Source organism: Chiloscyllium punctatum, chromosome 30 (assembly GCF_047496795.1).
Source record: "Chiloscyllium punctatum isolate Juve2018m chromosome 30, sChiPun1.3, whole genome shotgun sequence".
NCBI classification, from domain to species: Eukaryota; Metazoa; Chordata; class Chondrichthyes; order Orectolobiformes; family Hemiscylliidae; genus Chiloscyllium; species Chiloscyllium punctatum.
In genome coordinates this window covers 46,396,405-46,414,689 of record NC_092768.1, presented here as the reverse complement: position 1 = coordinate 46,414,689, position 18,285 = coordinate 46,396,405, and the positions used below count along the sequence as shown (strand labels likewise).

Sequence of the window (18,285 nt, the reverse complement as noted above, 5' to 3'; positions counted from 1 at the left end):
TGATTTATAAAAAACTTGCTGCCATTTAGGGTTTTGTGGTTAAGTTGTAGCTATCAGCAAAACAATTGCTTTCATTAACTTAGAAACTTTATGACATCCCATGGAGAACTTGATTTGGAAAAGAATATTATTCCAAAATTATCCCATTGACGACATCTCTATCAGGTTTTCAAAATCCTGAGTCGAAGTGTGTGGAAAAGCACAGCCGGGCATGCAGCATCGAAGGGAAGCAGAAGAGTCGACATTTTAAGCATAAGCTCTTCATCAGGAATGAGGGGGTGGTCTAAGGGGATGAGAGATAAATGGGAGACGGGTGGGGCTGGGGGAAAGGTAGCTAGGAATGCGATAGGTAGATGAAGGTGGGGGTGAAGGTGACAGGTTTGAGAGGAGGATGGAGTAGATTGGGGGGGGGGGGAAGGAAGGAAGATGGACAGGTAGGACAGTTCAAGAGGCTGGTGCCAAATTGGAAAGTTAGTTCTGGGATAAGGTGGGGGGGGGGGGGGGGGGGGGGGGGGGGGGGAAGTGAAATTAAGAAACTGGTAAAATCCACGTTGATCCTGTGTGGTTGAAGGGTCCAGAGGTTGAAGATGAGGCGTTCTTCCTCCAGGTGTCGGGTGGCTTGAGTTTGGCAGTGGAGGAGGCCCAGGACTTGCATGTCCTTGGCGGTGTGAGATGGGGAGTTAAAGTGTTGGGCCACAAGCAGTGGGGTTGTTTAGTGCGTGTGTCCCAGGGATATTCTCTGAAATGTTCTGCACGTTAGCGTCCTGTCTCCCCAATTCAGAGAAGACCACATCGAGAGCAACGGACACAGTAATGATATGTGTGGAGGTGCAGGAAAATCTCTGTCAGATGTGGATGGATCCTTTGGGGCCTTGAATAGATGTGAGGGGGGAGGTGTGGGGCGCAGGTTTTGCACTTCTTGCGGTGGTTGGGGAAGGTGATGGAATGGAGGGTGGGTTGGTGGAAGGCATGGACCTAACAAGAGAGGCATGGAGGGAATGGTCTCTCTGAAAAGCAGATAGGGGTGGGGAGGGAAATATGTCTCTGGTGGTGAGGTTTGTTTGTCGGTGCCAGAAAATGGCGGAGCATTATGCGCGGTATCCAAAGGTTGGTGGGGTGTAAGGTGAAGACCGAGGAGGATTCTATCCATGTTCCGATTGGAGGCATGGGGTTTGAGGGCGGAGGTGCAGGAATTGGAAGAGATGCACCACTGCCAAACACTTTAACTCCTCCTCCCACTCTGCCAAGAACATGCAAGTCATGAACCTCTTCCACTGCCATACTCTAGCCACCTGACGCCTGGAGGAAGAACGCCTCAACTTCCACCTTAGGACCCTCCAACCACACGGGATCAATGTGGATTTCACCAGTTTCCTCATTTCCCCATCCCCATCTTATCCCAGAGCCCAACTTGACACCAGCCTCTTGAACTGTCCTACCTGTCCATCTTCCTTCCTAACTATACGCTCCACCCTCCTCTCCAATCTATCATCTTCACCCCCACTTTCATCTGCCTGTCACATTCCCCCAGCCCCACCCCCTCCCATTTATCTCTCAGCTCCCCCCATGGGTCTCCCCCATATTCCTGATGAAGAGCTTATGTTTGAAACGTTGATTCTCCTGCTCCTAGGATGTTGCCTGACCAGCTGTGCTCTTCCAGCACCACACTCTTCAACTCTGACCTCCAGCATCTGCAGCCCTCACTTTCTCTGTTCAAAATCCTGATTTAACGTCATTGGAGTAAATGATTGATCACAAATCATCTCTTTTTTTCCAGCATATGCCAAAGACATCTAATTTTATTTCTTCCTGACAAATAGAAGATGTTGTTGGTAGGTTTTGGGAAGCACCTAATAATTAAATACAGTAATCTTAACTGCACTACAATCTGTAGACTATTCACCAGAAAGTGCAAAATAACCTTCCAGGGTTTTCCTATTAAAACACTTTGATTCAATTTTTCAGTGCTAAATTTGTGAGGTTTTAACACTTATTCAATCTTTTGGTTTGTGGGTTTTATTGTTTGGAATAGTATCATCAAATTGAGGTAAGTGAAGGGTCACGTGACTGCTGGAGTTTGCCTGACATTAAGCCTGAGTATTTCATCATTAAGGATCAGAAAAGATTCAGATTATTTTGTTGAAAGAGAGGTGCAAAGCATTTACATCTGGGGTCATTTGATCAAGGATAGTCAGCATGGTTTTGTGAAGGGCAGGTCGTGCCTCACAAACCTTATTGAATTCTTTGAGAAGGTGACGAAGGAGGTAGATGAGGGGAAAGCGGTAGATGTAGTATATATGGATTTTAGTAAGGCGTTTGATAAGGTCCCCCATGGTAGGCTACTGCAGAAAATACAGAGATATGGCATTGAGGGTGAGTTGGAGGTTTGGATTAGGAATTGGCTCTCTGGAAGAAGACAGAGGGTAGTAGTTGATGGCAAAGATTCATCTTGGAGTGCCGTCACTAGTGGTGTTCCGCAAGGATCTGTTTTGGGACCATTGCTGTTTGTCATTTTTATAAATGACCTGGAGGAAGGGTTAGAAGGTTGGGTGAGCAAGTTTGCGGATGATACGAAAGTCGGAGGAGTTGTAGACAGTGAGGAAGGATATGGCAGGTTACAGCGGGATATAGAGAAGCTGCAGAGCTGGGCAGAAAGGTGGCAAATGGAGTTCAATGTAGCTAAGTGTGAAGTGATTCACTTTGGTAAGAGTAATAAAAAGATGGATTACTGGGCTAATGGTAGACTACTTGGTAGTGTGGAAGAGCAGAGGGATCTTGGTGTCCATGTACACAGATCTCTGAAAGTTGCCACCCAGGTAAATAGTGCAGTGAAGAAGGCATATGGCGTACTGGCTTTTATTGGTAGAGGAATTGAGTTCCGGAGTCCTGAGGTCATGCTGCAGTTGTATAAGACTCTGGTGCGGCCGCTTCTGGAATATTGTGTGCAGTTTTGGTCGCCATACTATAGGAAGGATGTGGAGGCACTGGAACGGGTGCAGAGGAAGTTTACCAGGATGTTGCCTGGTATGGTAGGAAGATCCTATGAGGAAAGGCTGAGGCACTTGGGGTTGTTTTCTTTGGAGAAAAGAAGGTTTAGGGGTGATTTGATAGAGGTGTACAAGATGATTAGGGGGTTAGATAGGGTTGACAGTGAGAACCTTTTTCCGCGTATGGAGTCAGCTATTACAAGGGGGCATGGCTTTAAATTAAGGGGGGGTAGATATAGGACTGATGTTAGGGGTAGGTTCTTCACTCAGCGAGTCGTAAGATCATGGAATGCCCTGCCAGTAGCAGTAGTGGACTCTCCCTCTTTATGGGTATTTAAGCGGGCATTGGATAGGTATATGGAGGATAGTGGGTTAGTGTAGGTTAGGTGGGCTTTGATCGGCGCAACATCGAGGGCCGAAGGGCCTGTACTGCGCTGTATTGTTCTATGTTCTATGTTCTATGTTCTATGTCATGGCAGCTATTTTACTTTTGTAATTTTGTATTATGAACATTTGTAAAGAGTGACTTTGTGACACTGAAAGGATGCTGAGTTTATACAGGAGCTACTCTACATCTTGGTGTCTTCTTTTAATGATGTTTGGAGAGCAAAGGTTAAATTATCCTTCTTGAAGCAATTTGACTCATGGTGGGAGAGGTTTGAGACAGACCCTGCTAAGACGGACAGTGCTGTAGAATGACAGCTCTCGTGTGAGAGCACTGGAGATAAATAATACAGACAGCTCTCAGCGCAACAGAACAGATGATCTGGTTCTGAGACTGTGTGGAAACGTTGGTGTCTGATGAGATTAGGAGGTGAAACAATTCTTGCATATGTAACATCAATAGGATTTATCTCTTGTGTAGGTTCACTGATTTTCCAGGGGGTCTTTCAACTTTCTGAATGTTTTATTACTGATACAGATGCGGTTTCTATCATCTGAATATGTGGTCAGATCTGGAGATACACTGATTGACTGTCTCCTGTGTACATATGCTGATGCATTCGGCGTTCCAGTGAATGGTCAAACATAAGAGATCGGAGCCCCTCAGACCTGCCCTATCATTCCATAACATCTGCCCGCGATCCAAACTCCTCTTTTGTACCAGCTCCTCATAGCTGTCAACTCCCTGGAATTTCAAAATTCTGTCTACATCCTTTTAAAATTTTTTTTCTGATCTAGCTTCCATAATCCTCTCAGGTAGAAAAATTCACTATCCAATGCTGATCCGGATCAGGAAGACCAGTGGATATGACCAGTGAATGACCCAGAGGTTATGCACTTGGGCAGGAAGAATAAGAGCAGTTGAATGTTATTTAAATGGAGAAAGACTGCAGAAAGTTGTAGGACAGAATGATTTGGGAGTCCTAGTGCATGAATCACAAAATGCTAGCATTCAAATTCAGTGTGTAATAGGGAAGGCAAATGAAATGTCAGACTTGATTTCAGAGAATGGAGTATAAAAATCGAGAGGGTCTTGCTAAAACTATAAGATATTGGGTCAAGTGGATAAAGTGGTGAAGAAAGCAGATGGGATACTTGCCTTTATGAACTGAACCAGGGTTTAAGAGAAGGGAGCAAAAAAACTGTATAAACCATTGGTGAGGCCACAGCGAGAGCATTGTGTGCAGTTCTGGAATTTGTAATGTAGGAGGGATGTGATGGCACTCCTGATGGTGCAGAGGAGATTTATTAGGATGTTGCCTGTGCTGGAGAGTTTCAGTTATGCAGAGAGATTGGACAGACTGGAGGTATTTTATTTGGAGAAGAGAAGTCTGAGTGGTGACATGACTGAGATGTATAAAATTACGAGGGGCATAGACAAGGAGAAATTAGATTAGATTCTCTACAGTGTGGAAGCAGGCCCTTCGGCCCAACAAGTCCACAACGACCCTCGGAAGAGTAACCCACCCAGGTCCATTTCCCTCTGACTAATGCACCTAGCACTATGGGCAAGTTAGCATGGCCAATTCACCTGACCGGTACATCTTTGGACTGTGGGAGGAAACCCACACAGACACGGGGAGAACGTGCAAGCTCCACACAGACAGTCGCCCGAGGCTGGAATCGAACGTGAGACCCTGGTGCTGTGAGGCAGCAGTGCTAACCACTGAGCCACCATACTGCCCATTACTCAAACCGTTTCCTTTGATGGAGGGATCAATGATCGGGGAGGCATAGATCTAAGGTAAGGAGCCGAAGGTTTTGTTGGGATATGAAGAGAAGTTCTTTTTCACCAAGAGTGCGGTGAATCTGGAACTCACTGCCTGTAAAGATGTTAGAGGCACAAAGTCTCATAACATTTAAGAAGTATTTAGATGGGCACTTGCAATGCCAAGGTATACAAGGCTATGGGCCAAGTGCTGGAAAACAGGATTAGAATAGGTAAGTAGTTGTTGTTAACCAGTCGGACAGGATGGACTGAAGGGCCTTGTTCTGTGCTGTACATCTCCAAGACTCAAATATACAAGACATTATTCAGACCACAGTTCTAGTCCCCTTACCTAAAGAACAGGGCAGGGAAGCTTTAAAATGTTGATTCTGGATATGGAGGGATTAGAGTCATAGAGATGTATAGCACGAAAACAGACTCTTTGGTCCAACCCGTCCATGCTGACCAAATATCCTAACCTAATCTAGTGCCATTTGCCAGCACGTGGCCCATATCTCACTAAATCCTTTCTATTCACATACCCATCCAGATGCCTTTTAAATTCCTATTGATGCCTATTCTACCAGCCTCCATCACTTCCTCTGGCAGCTCATTCCATACATGCAACACAATCTGCATGAATAAGTTGCCCCTTAGGTCCCTTTTAATTTTTTCCCCTCTCACTTTAAACCTATGCCTTCTAGTTCTAGATTCTGCCACCCCAAAAGACCTTGTCTATTTATCATATCCATGCTCCTCATGATTTTATGAACCTCAATAAGGTCACCTCTCAGCCTCTGACACTCCAGGGAAAACAGCCCCAGCCTGTTCAGCCTCTCCCTGAAGCTCAAATCCTCCAATTCTGGCAACATCCTTGTAAATATTTTCTGAACCCTTTCAAGTTTCACAGTATCCTTATGATAGGAAGGAGACCAGAATTGCACACAATATTCCAAAAGTGGCCTAACTAATATCCTGTACAGCCGCAACATGACCTCCCAACTCCTAAACTCAATGCACTGTCCAATAAAGGAAAGCATACCAAACGCTTTCTTCACCAACCTGAACTCCAAGGTGTCTTTGTTCAGCAACACTCCCTAGGACCTTACCATTAAGTGTATAAGTCCTGCTCTGATTTGTCTTTCCAAAATGCAGCACCTCACATTTACCTAAATTAAACTCCATCTGCCACTTCTCAGTCAATTTGCCCATCTGGTCCAGATCCTGTTGTAATCTGTGGTAACCTTCTTTGCTGTCCACTACACCCCCAATTTTGGTGTCATCTGCAAACTTACTAACCATACTTCTTATGCTCATATTCAAATCATTTATGTAAATGACAAAAAGTAGTGGACCCAGCACCGATCCTTGTGGCACTCCACTGGTCACAGGCCTCCAGTCTGAAAAACAACCCTCCACCACCACCCTCTGTCTTCTACCTTTGGGCCAGTTCTGTATCCATATGGCTAGTTCTCCCTGTATTCCAGGAGATCTAACCTTGCTCACCAGCCTCCCATGGGGAACCTTGCTGAATGCCTTACTGAATCCCATATCGATCACATCTGCCCTCATGAATCCTCTTTGCTGCTTCTTCAAAAAACTCAATCAAGTTTGTGAGTCATGATTTCCCACACACAAAGCCTTTATTCCTGATGAAGGGCTTTTGCCCGAAATGTCGATTTCGCTGCTCGTTGGATGCTGCCTGAACTGCTGTGCTCTTCCAGCACCACTAATCCAGTATCCCTAATCAGTCCTTGCCTTTCCAAATACATGTACATCCTGTCCCTCAGGATTCCCTCCAACAACTTGCCCACCACCGAGGTCAGGCTCACCGGTCTATAGTTCCCTGGCTTGTCCTTACCACCCTTCTTAAACAGTGGCACCACGTTTGCCAACCTCCAATCTTCCGGCACCTCACCTGTGACTATTGATGATACAAATATCTCAGTACGAGGTCCAGTAATCACTTCTCTAGCTTCCCACAGAGTTCTCAGGTACACCTGATCAGGTCCTGGGGATTTATCCACCTTTATCCATTTCAAGACATCCAGACATCTTCCTCTGTAACATGGACATTTTTCAAGATGTCACTATTTATTTCCCTACATTCTATATCTTCCATGTCCTTTTCCATCGTAAATACTGATGCAAAATACTCGTTTAGTATCTCCCTCATCTCCTGTGGCTCCACACAAAGGCCGCCTTGCTGATCTTTGAGGGGCCCTATTCGCTCCCTTGTTACCCTTTTATCCTCAAGATATTTGTAAAACACTTTTTGAATTCTCCTTAACCCTATTTGCCAATGCTATCTCATACCCTCTTTTTGCCCTCCTGATTTCCCTCTTTTGTATATTCCTACTACCTTTACACTTTTCTAAGGATTCACTCGATCTATCCTGTCCATACCTTGCATTTGCTTCCTTCTTTTTCTTAACCAAACCCTCAATTTCTTTAGTCATCCAGCATTCCCTATACCTACCAGCCTTCCCTTTCACCCTGACAGGAATATACTGTCTCTGCACTCTCGTTATCTCATTTCTGAAGGCTTCCCATTTTCCAGCTGTACCTTTACCTGCGAACATCTGCCCCCCGTCAGCTTTTTCCAATTTTGAACTTCAACTTTTGGATCTGGTCTATCCTTTTCCATCATTATTTTAAAACTAATACAATTATGGTCACTGGCCCCAAAGTGTTCCCCCACTGACACCTCAGTCAACTGCCCTGCCTTATTTCCCAAGATTAGGTCAAGGTTTGCACCTTAGGTACATGCATGTACTGAATCAGAAAATTTTCTTGTGCACAATTAACAAATTCCTCTCCATCTAAACCCTTAACACTATGGCAGTCCCACTCTGTGTTTGGAAAGTTAAAATCCCCAACCATAACCTCCCTATTATTCTTACAGATAACTGAGATCTCCTTACAAGTTTGTTTCTCAATTTCCCTCTGACTATTGGGGGGTCTATAATGCAATCCAAATAAGGTGATCATCCCTTTCTATTTCTCAGTTCCACCAAAATAACTTCCCTGGATGTATTCCCAGGCATATCCTCCATGGGCACAGCTGTAATGCTATCCCTTATCAAAAATGCCTCACCCTCTCCTCTCTTACTATCTTTCCTGTAGCATTTGTATCCTGGAACATTCAGCTGCCAGTCCTGTCCATCCCTCAGCCACATCTCTGAAATTGCTATGATATCCCAGTCCCATGTTCCTAACCATGCCCTGAGTTCATTTACCTTCCCTATTAGGCCTCTTGCATTGAAATAAATGCAGTTTATCACTCCTTTTTTGTTCTCTGCTTTGCTCCTGCCTGCCCTGACTGTTTGACTTGTTCCTGTTCCCAAGTGTACCAGTCTCAGACTGATCTCTTTCCTCACTACTTCATTGCACCCCCCACCTTACTTGTTTAAATCCTATGAGCAGCTCTAGCAAATCTCCCTGCCATTGTGTTAGTCCCCTTCCAATTCAGGTGCAATCCATCCTTCTTGTACAGGTCACCTCGATCCCAGAGGAGATTCCAATGATCCAAAAATGTAAACACTTCTCCCCTGCACCAGCTCCTCAGCCATGCATTCATCTGCTCTATCCTCCTATTCCTACCCTCACTAGCCCGTAGCACCAGGAATAATCCAGATATTACTACTGTTGAGGTCCTCCATTTTAAATTCCTGCCTAACTTTCTATATTCTCCCTTCAGAATCTCATCCTTTTCCTTTCCTATGTCGTTAATTCCAATGTGTACAATGACTTCCTGCTGGTCCCTCTCTTCTTTGAGAACATTCTGCACCTTCTTTGAGACATCCTTGATCCTGGCACCAGGGAGGAAACACACTATTCTGACATTTGCTCCCGGCCACAGAGATGTCTGTCTGTGCCTCTGACTAAGGAGTCCCCTAACGCAATCGATTGCTTGGAACCTGACATACCCCTCATACATTAGAGCCAGTCTCAATACCAGAAACATGGCTCTTTATGCTACCTTGCCCTGAGAGTCCATCACCCCCTACATTTCCAAAACAGCGTACTAGTTTGAAATGGGGATAGCTGCAGGAGCCTCCTGTACTGCCTGCCCACCCCTCCTATCTTTCCTGGAGGTAACCCATCTACCTGACTGTGTGCAGCTTTTTCTCCCTTCCGACAACTGCCATCCACCACACCCCCTAGCTCCTGTAAATTCCTCATTGTCTCTGCCACTCCAACCGATCCATGCGATCTGGTCGGATTCATAATTAAACACACTTACTGCAGACATAATCATCAATAACATGGAAACTCTTCCTAAACACCCACATCTGACAGTAACAGCACATCACTCTACTAAAGACAATCTTTGCTTCCTCACAATCTACAGACCCAGAGAACAGCACCGTCTTATTGTTCTAAAAAAAAACACTCCTCCAGGCTAACTTAGTACTTATGGTTTATATTTTTAAAATTTAATCAAGAGACAGATCTTATCAACAAAGAACCCACTCTACTCACTATTGTAGATTTACAGCAAGGTTACACTCAAAAACTATGCACTTATCTGATCCTGTGAGTTCTCCCCACACAGGTATGTGCAAGGTCAGCTGTGATTTTCGCTGTTTGTTAATTTTTCCTCGACGCACTCCAATATCCAGAGATATTTGAACGCAAACAGCAAAGGCAGTAACTGTGCAGATTCACTGCTGTGTCAGACAGCAGTACAGGTTCCTTTCTCTGACCATGTGGTCGCTGTCTTTGTCTCTCTTCCACCTTTTAAAAGTGCTATTGTATTGATCTTTTTTTCCTTAAAGTTCCAAAACAATGCAACGGCATATTAAACAGTAATTGCTGCTCCTGGAATTCGAGGTCATCGCCTCCAACACCTAAAATACCACAACCACAGTTGTTTCCCGCCCTCCATCTTGGATTACTTATAAGGACAGGTTGAGTAAATTGGGCCTGTACTCTTTGCAGTTGAGTGAAATGAGACTTTATGAAACATAACAGACTATTAGGGAGCTTTTCAGGGTAGAGGCAGAGGATGTTTCCCCTCATGGGCCAATTATGCCAGCAGGCATAATCTCAGGTGAGGGATCAGCCACTTAAGACAGAGATGAGGTTGTTTTTCTCTCAAAGGGTGGTGAATCAGTGAAATTCTATCCAGCGGAGCCTTATTAAGTAGGCCTGTTAAATATATTTAATGCTGAGACAGGTGGATTTTTTAATCAGAAAGGGAATCAAGGGTTATGGGCAAAAGGCAGGAAAGTGGAGTTGACAATTATCAGTCAGTCATGATATTAGTGAATGGCAGGATGGATTTGATGGGCCAAATGGCCGACTTCTGCTCTTGTGTCTTATAGGTACTAAATAATTGAAGCTCTCAGAGTGATCCTTGTAGCACTCCACTAGTTATGTCTTTCCAACCTGAAAAAGCCCCATAAATAGCAACTCTCGATCTTTTGTGTGTTAACCAATCCTCAATCCATGCTGATACATTACTCCCAATCTTGTGCAGTAACCTTTTATGTTATGATTTGGACACACCGGTGTTGGGCTGGGGTGTACAAAGTTTCAAATCTCACACCAGCTTATAGTCCAATAGGTTTATTTGGAAATACTAGCTTTCAGAGCGCTGCCCTTTCATCAGGCAATCATCTGATGAAGTAGCGCTCCGAAAGCTAGTGCTTCCAAATAAACCTGTTGGACTATAAACTGGTGTTGTGTGATTTTTTTTAACATTGTAAACCTTTTATGTGGCACCTTATTGAATTCCTTCAGAAATCCAAATACATATCCACTAGTTCCCCTTTATCAACTTTACTTGTTTTACCTCGAAGAACTCCAGAAAAATTGTTAAACACAATTTCCCTTTCACAAAACTGTTGAATGTTCGATTTCTTAAAAACCTCCTTGTTCCATTGAGTTCCATGGTGCCTCTGGAGGTTAGAAGTTTTCTAGAGAATTTTATTCATAAATTTCACACTTGTAGTGTCATGGTGTGTGAATCCTTTGATGGACCAGGAACATCCGATGAGGTTGGAAATTCTTTGTCACAGATCATATATTTGAGTAGTTTTCCCCTTGTATAAATGGTTTGGTAGTACAAGCCTGAAACTTGTGCAAAACACTCATTACAAGCCTCATTGTTAAACATATTCTCCACTCTATGACAGTGTTTCACAACTGTCACTGACAGTAAGAGGGAAAGTTCCACATCCTACACTTGAACAAAACTTCTCTGTGTGAATTGCCTGGTGTATCAGGAAGGATACCAAACTCTGTCACACACCTCACATGTGAAAGGCTTTTCCCCAGTGTGGAAGTATCACTGTGTCATTAACGTTGATGACTGAGTGAAGGCGCGGTCACACAGCTCACGCGTAAACGGCCTCTCCACTGCGTGAATGTGTCGGTGATTTAACAAGCCTGATAACTGTGCAAAGCCCTTATCACAAACCTGGCACATAAATGGTTTCTCCCCTGTGTGAAGGCGTTGGTGCTCATGGAGAGTGGAGGACCTTGAGAATGATTTGTTACACATTTCGCATGTGAATGGTTTCTCCCCTGTGTGAATGCGGTGATGTACACGCAAGTGAGATGAGCGTGAGAATGATTTGTCACATTTCTCACACTTGAAAGGCTTCTCCCCTGTGTGAGTACGTCGGTGTTGCACAAGTGTCGATGACTGTGTGAACGATTTGTTACACACCTCACACTTGAAAGGTCTCTCCCCAGTGTGAACTCTTTGGTGTGTCAGCAGATCAGAAGATTGGGTGAAAGCCATCTCACAAACATCACAGCGGAAAGGTCTCTCTCCTGTGTGAATGCTCTGGTGTCTCAGGAGCTTTGTCGAGGTAGCGAAAGCTTTCCCACAAACTTCACACTTGAAGTGTTTCTCCCCTGTGTGGATGGTCTGATGGACCAGGAGGTTTGATAACTGAGTGAAGGATTTGTCACAAACTTCACACCTAAACAGATTCTCCCTGGTGTGAATGCGCTTATGTGCGCGGAGGTTTGTTAAATGTGAGAATGATTTGTCACACACCTCACATACAAATGGTTTCTCCCCTGTGTGAATGCGCTGGTGTGCATGGAGGTGCGATGACTGTGAGAATGATTTCTCACAAACCTTGCAAACAAATGGCTTCTCCCCCGTATGAATACGCTGGTGTATGCGAAAGTGAGATGAACACGAGAATGCTTTGTGGCAAACCTCACACTTGAAAGGTTTCTCCTCAGTGTGAATGCCTCGGTGTTGCACAAGAGTCGTGAACTGTGTGAATGTTTGGTCACATAACCCACACTGGAATAGTTTCTCTTCCATGCCGCTGTTCTTCTGTCAATTGTTTGTACATCAGAGGAAAGCTGTGTATCAGCCTAAGGAGCTCTCCTTACACATCTCACACTTGAACAGCCTCTCCCCTGTCGGAATGAGTCAGTGGTTCATGAGACATATTGAATGACTGAAGCTCTCACCACACTTGGAGCCACTCACACTTCTCACCCTGACCGATCACCCACAGCCAAACCTTCAGAAAGGTTAGTTCTAATGGAAGGCTCCACATCACTGACCAGTTTCAGATCTGATGATATGTCAGAGCTCCCCTGACCTGACTGATTTCCAGGCGATGGTTTCACTGTCCAACCTTCTCTGTATTGAACAATGCTACGAAGGGACTGGATGTCTTCCCACAGTTGTGCAGTTGTTCCTTGGCTGATGGTCAGTATCTATTAGCAATGTCTATCCTCTCTGTATTCTCTGGTGTGGTATGCTGTAATCGTTCTGTAAAACAGGAAAAGGAAACATGATTTCCTCCAACTTCCTCTCCTCCTTTGCTGAAGGGGCTCACTCCTCAGTGAGAGACTGTTCTACAGTGAGTGCCAGTCTGTTATTCCCCTGTGTGGGGGAATCAGATACAGTTCTTTCCTTTTCCTCACCCTATGTTTACAGCGGGCACCCTGAATACTGACTAGAAGCAGAAATCGTGACTCCTTTCTTTTCTTTGCCCAGCCCCTATCACCATAGAAAAGACAGTGGGGTGGGGTGTAAAATGGGCTATCAATTCACTATAACTTAATGTAGTATTGGAGAAAACCAGTTTTAGTTTTAGAATATGAATTTAATCAAAAATAAAACACTCAGGAAGATATTAATTCATTGGAGATTCTGAAATTACTCCCCTTATTTTTCAACATTATTTAATACAAACAAACTGAGTAGGAATTGCTTGAAGTTGAGGAAAATATTGCTGAGTGTAGCTGACTTGAGGGTTCTGGTTTTTCCTGTGATGTTAGATACACTGCACTCACTCAGAATGCATATCATAAATACTGTTATTAGCCACACAAAATCAAGCTCGGGCTTTTGAGAAATGCTGAGGCCTTCATGTAAAATGTTTACCTGAAAAGACATTTACCTGAAAAGACATTAAAAGACATTTCAATAAATGTGTCACCAGCTACGGCAGCTTATTTGCAGTGGTGTTGGATTGCTATTGATGAACATTCTGTCACTTCATTGATAATTGAGAGTAGAGGGAAGAGGCCAGTAATTGACTCGGTTGGATATGTCCTACATTTTGTGAATAAGATATACCTGGGCAATTTTCCACATCACCGAGAAAATGCCAGTGTTGTAGCTGTGCTACATTAGCTTGGTCAGGGGTGCAGCAAGTTCTGAAGCAGAAGTCTTCAGGACTATTGCTAGACTGGTGTAGCCTTCTAGCTGTTTCTTGATATCACATGGAATGTATTGATGTTGGCTGAAGACTGAAATCTGTGATGCTAGAGACTTTATGGGGAGACTGAGATGGATCATCCACTCAGCAGTTCTGGCTGAAGATTTTTGCAAATGCTTTAGCCTTAGCTTTTGCACTGATCTGCTTAGTTCAGCCATCATTGAGGATAGAGATATTTGTGAGACTTCCTCATTCGGTGAATTGTTTGCTTGTCCAGATTTATAAGGACGTTGCCAGAGTTGGAGGATGTGAGCTATAGGGAAAGGCTAAATAGGCCGGGGCTGTTTTCCCTGGAGCGTCGAAGGCTGAGAGGTGACTTGATAGAGGTTTATAAAATCATGAGGGGCATGGATAGGATGAATACTCAAGGTCTTTCCCACAGGTAGGGGAGTCCTAAACTAGAGGGCACAGGGTTAAAGTGAGAGGGGAAAGATTTAAAAGGGACTTTTTCATGCAGAGGGTGGTGCGTTTATGGAACAAACTGCCAGAGGAAGCGGTGGAGGCTGATATTGGGGAGACAGGCCGCCTACTTGCGGAACGTTTCAGAGAACACCTCTGGGACACCAGACCAACCAACCCAACCACCCCGTGGCTCAACACTTCAACTCCCCCTCCCACTCCACCAAGGACATGCAGGTCCTTGGACTCCTCCATCGCCAGACCATAGCAACATGACGGCTTGAGGAAGAGCACCTCATCTTCCGCCTAGGAACCCTCCAACCACAAGGGATGAACTCAGATTTCTCCAGTTTCCTCATTTCCCCTCCCCCCACCTTGTCCCAGTCCCAACCCTTGAACTCAGCACCACCTTCCTAACCTGCAATCTTCTTCCTGACCTCTCCACCCCCACCCCCACTCCGGCCTATCGCCCTCACCTTAACCTCCTTCCACCTATCGCATTTCCAACACCCCTCCCCCAAGTCCCTCCTCCCTACCTTTTATCTTAGCCTGCTTGGCACACTCTCCTCATTCCTGAAGAAGGGCTCATGCCCGAAACGTTGATTTTCCTGCTCCTTGGATGTTGCCTGACCTGCTGCGCTTTTCCAGCAACACATTTTCAGCTCTGATCTCCAGCATCTGCAGTCCTCACTTTCTCCTAGGCTGATACAATTACAACATTTAAAAGGCATCTGGATGGGTATATAAATAGATTGGGTTTAGTGGGATATGGGCCAATTGCTGGCAAATGGGACTTGATTAATTTAGGATATGTGGTTGGCAATGATGAGTTGGACTGAAGGTTCTGTTTCCGTGTTGTACATCTCCATGACTACCATTCACAATGAATGTGACAGGATTGCATAGCTTAGATCCAATCCATTGGATGTGGGGTCACTTGGTTTTGTCTGTCAATTGCTGCTTATGTTGTTCTGCATTCAGTGCCCCCCTGCAGTCATAACTGAACCAGCCTTGATCTACTCTTTTGTGTTAGATTATGGAGAAGTGTAGTGGGAGGGATCTTGGAGGGATTGTAAAGAAAGGCAACATCCAAAGCCCAATATAGAAAGACCTGACAATCCACAGGATAATAACCAGCTCCAATACACACACAACAGGAAATCAGTAAGAATCCTCAGACACTCTGCACCTCCCAGATAATTACACCTCACCCTCTTATATTCAGGAATGAACCATCAACAAATCTCAGCCTGGAAATCAGAGGGAAATGCTTCCAATAAACACACTCAATATCCAACACACAGCTCCAGTCAAACAGTTCAGCACAAAGCACCGAGTAAACAGCTCTCTCAGCTGGATCTACTCACACAGCATAAGGGACATTTCCACCCCTGATTACCCACAGGATAGTCAGACTGCCTGAAGATTGGTGTGGATATTATGGGATACAATTTGTATAAAAGCTGCTCCTTCACTCACCATCTCCTCACTTGGTTTTCAGTCCCTATAGGAAGTGAACCAGCTCTGGAAGAGGAAGAGGAGACAATGGGCAGAGTGGGTGGACTCTCTGATTGACGTCTCTCACAGTCAATCCAAATATTTCTGGAGCAACATGAGTTTCCTGAAACTTGGGAAACTGACCGGGGAAATGGAGGTGACTTTGAGCAGCAGATCAGGTGGAGAATTAAACTTGTCATTGTCCCATCTGAATAAAACCTCACTTATTGCAGCTGCTGTCTCAGTTCCCCAGGTAAATGTTTGACAGACATTTCTAGTGTGGGAATAGCAGCTTGCAAAATTTTCAGTCCGACAACAGTAGTGTGGGATGTGCATCCTCAGATGTGTTTGTCAGCAGGTTAGAAGAGGAAGACACACAGCATCTAAGACAGTGATGATGTGCAGCGAAGGGATTAGCACATATTTCAGAGGGTGGGATACAGAAAGTATGATATTGAGTAAACAATTGGGTCATTGAGAATACCAATCTCTGTTGCACTCTCATAGCATGACCGATCAGAACCTACCTGCCTAATCTGAGAACCAAGATTCACAGTTCTTGCTGCATCTCCACGCCAATGAATTAGAACTCTACTCTCATACTGTTTCAAATACTGTTCATTTTCTAGTTTTGATTATTATATCCTTGTCCTGGTGCAACAAGATGAAAAGCTTAGGCTTTGTGTCTCCTTTTAACAATATTTATCAGAGAATGGAATCATTGAATCCCTACAGGCTATTTGGCCCAATGGTTCCACACTGAACAGCATCCCACCCAGACCCATCCCTCTATATTTCTCATGGCTAACCCAGCTAGTCGACACATCCCTGAACTCTATGGGCAATGTAGCATTACCAATCTGCCTAATCTGCACATCTTTGGACCTGGAAACCCACGAAGACATGGAGAGAATGTGCATACTCCACAACATACAGTCATCCGAGAGTGGAATCGAACCTGGGTCCCTGGTGCTGTGATGCAGCATTCCTAACCACTGAGCCATTGTGCTACTGTCATCTTCTGCACTACCAAGCAACTAGTCCAAAACTGATCAGTGTAAGATAGTGTAAGATAAATCTCATGAGGAATTCAGGAGAAACTTCGCCACCAATAGAATGATGAGAATTGTCACAATGTTGGTCTTTTTACAAGGTTATTATGTCCTTGAGCTTATTTTCAGAGAGGGGCTAATTGGCCAGGATCCAACTCGGTTGGGTTTGAAAGGTTTCTTAGGGCCCTTTTTGTTTACCCTTTTTGTTTAACCTCTGGCCTAAGGCTTTCATGTCTTTAAAAAACTATAATCAAATGGTAGCAGCTAGCTAGCTGTGTAGCTCGCCTTCATTTAGATTAGAGTTTTTGCTTCAGTTCAGCAGCAATGTGTGTGAAGAAAGGCTGTTGGGGCAAGTCCAGCTGGGTACTCTCCCTCTATAACTTCAAGCCTGTAAGCCCTAGTTGGTCTCATTTTTACTCCTTGTGCTAAGGGATGTGTTTATTGGGACTGTTGCAAGCATTTTTGGAACAGCATCATTAAGTCGAAATAGTCTGTCAGGTTGTTGAATAGGTAAAAACAATGACTGCAGAAGCTGGAAAGCAGCTTCTGGATTAGTGGTGCTGGAAGAGCACAGCAGTTCAGGCAGCATCTGAGGAGCAGTAAAATCGACGTTTCGGGCAAAAGCCCTTCATCAGGAATAAGGCAGAGAGCCTAAAGCGTGGAGAGATAAGGTTGTTGAATAGGATAAGTTAGTATTCTATCTTTGTTCTTTGTATTTCATTCATAACTTTGTAAATAAATTCTGTTTGTTTAAAACTTTGCAGTCAGATTAGCTAATTCACTCTAGTAATATCCATTTACTTAAAACAAATAGCAAAGTTACGGTCTGGGCTACCTGCTTAAAAATGTTTTGGGGGCTCAAGCCTGGTCCATACAGAATGTTGAACTTGCTTTCACAAGGAATCGTTGATGAAATAGTTTGGATGCATTTGACAGGAAGCTGGTTAAGTCCATGACGGTGAAAGGAATAGAAAGATCTACTGAGGGGTGACAGAATATTGGGAGGGAAAAAGCCCACATGGAGCAGAAGTACCATGAGAAAGCAGTTGGATCTATTTTTGTGCTTTAAAAGGTAGAATGAAAATTAAAGTGCTGGAAATGCTCAGCAGTTTGGGTGAATCTGTGGAAAGAAACAGAGTTAAAAATTCAGCTCAACATGACCCTTCATCAGAAACTAGATTGCATCTGAGCATTTCTTCATTTTGTTAGAAAGCAATTCCTGCTCACACCAGCAGGTGCTCTCACCAGCACACCACGCATGCACTCTCGACCATATCTGTGCAATTGATTCACACCATAACTGCCTTACACAACACCCGCTACTCAGTTCCATGATTAAAGTATTCCTTATTTTGTGTCCTCGCAGATGGTCACCCTGGAGTCGATCTCTGAGACGCCATTATTCCCCAAGCACTAAGTACACCTCCAAGTCACAGAATCACTCCCAAAGCCCAAGGTGTACTCCCTGAGTCACTGCCTCAAGATACAGG

The 18,285-nt window shown here is 44.4% G+C and overlaps 2 protein-coding genes across 8 annotated transcripts in view; both read right to left on the bottom strand.

Moving 5' to 3' along the window:
- The window catches only part of LOC140455646 (uncharacterized), a 285,832-nt gene that overhangs the window by 86,263 nt on the left and 181,284 nt on the right, over positions 1 to 18,285 (bottom strand). The window lies entirely within an intron of this gene.
- LOC140455667 (uncharacterized) overlaps positions 10,784 to 18,285 on the bottom strand; it is a 48,667-nt gene continuing 41,165 nt past the window's right edge. The window contains exon 3 of the mRNA XM_072550668.1: positions 10,784 to 12,437. Within this exon, the coding sequence (XP_072406769.1) occupies positions 11,435 to 12,437 (1,003 nt within the window). The 3' untranslated portion in view covers positions 10,784 to 11,434. The remainder of the gene's footprint in view (positions 12,438 to 18,285) is intronic.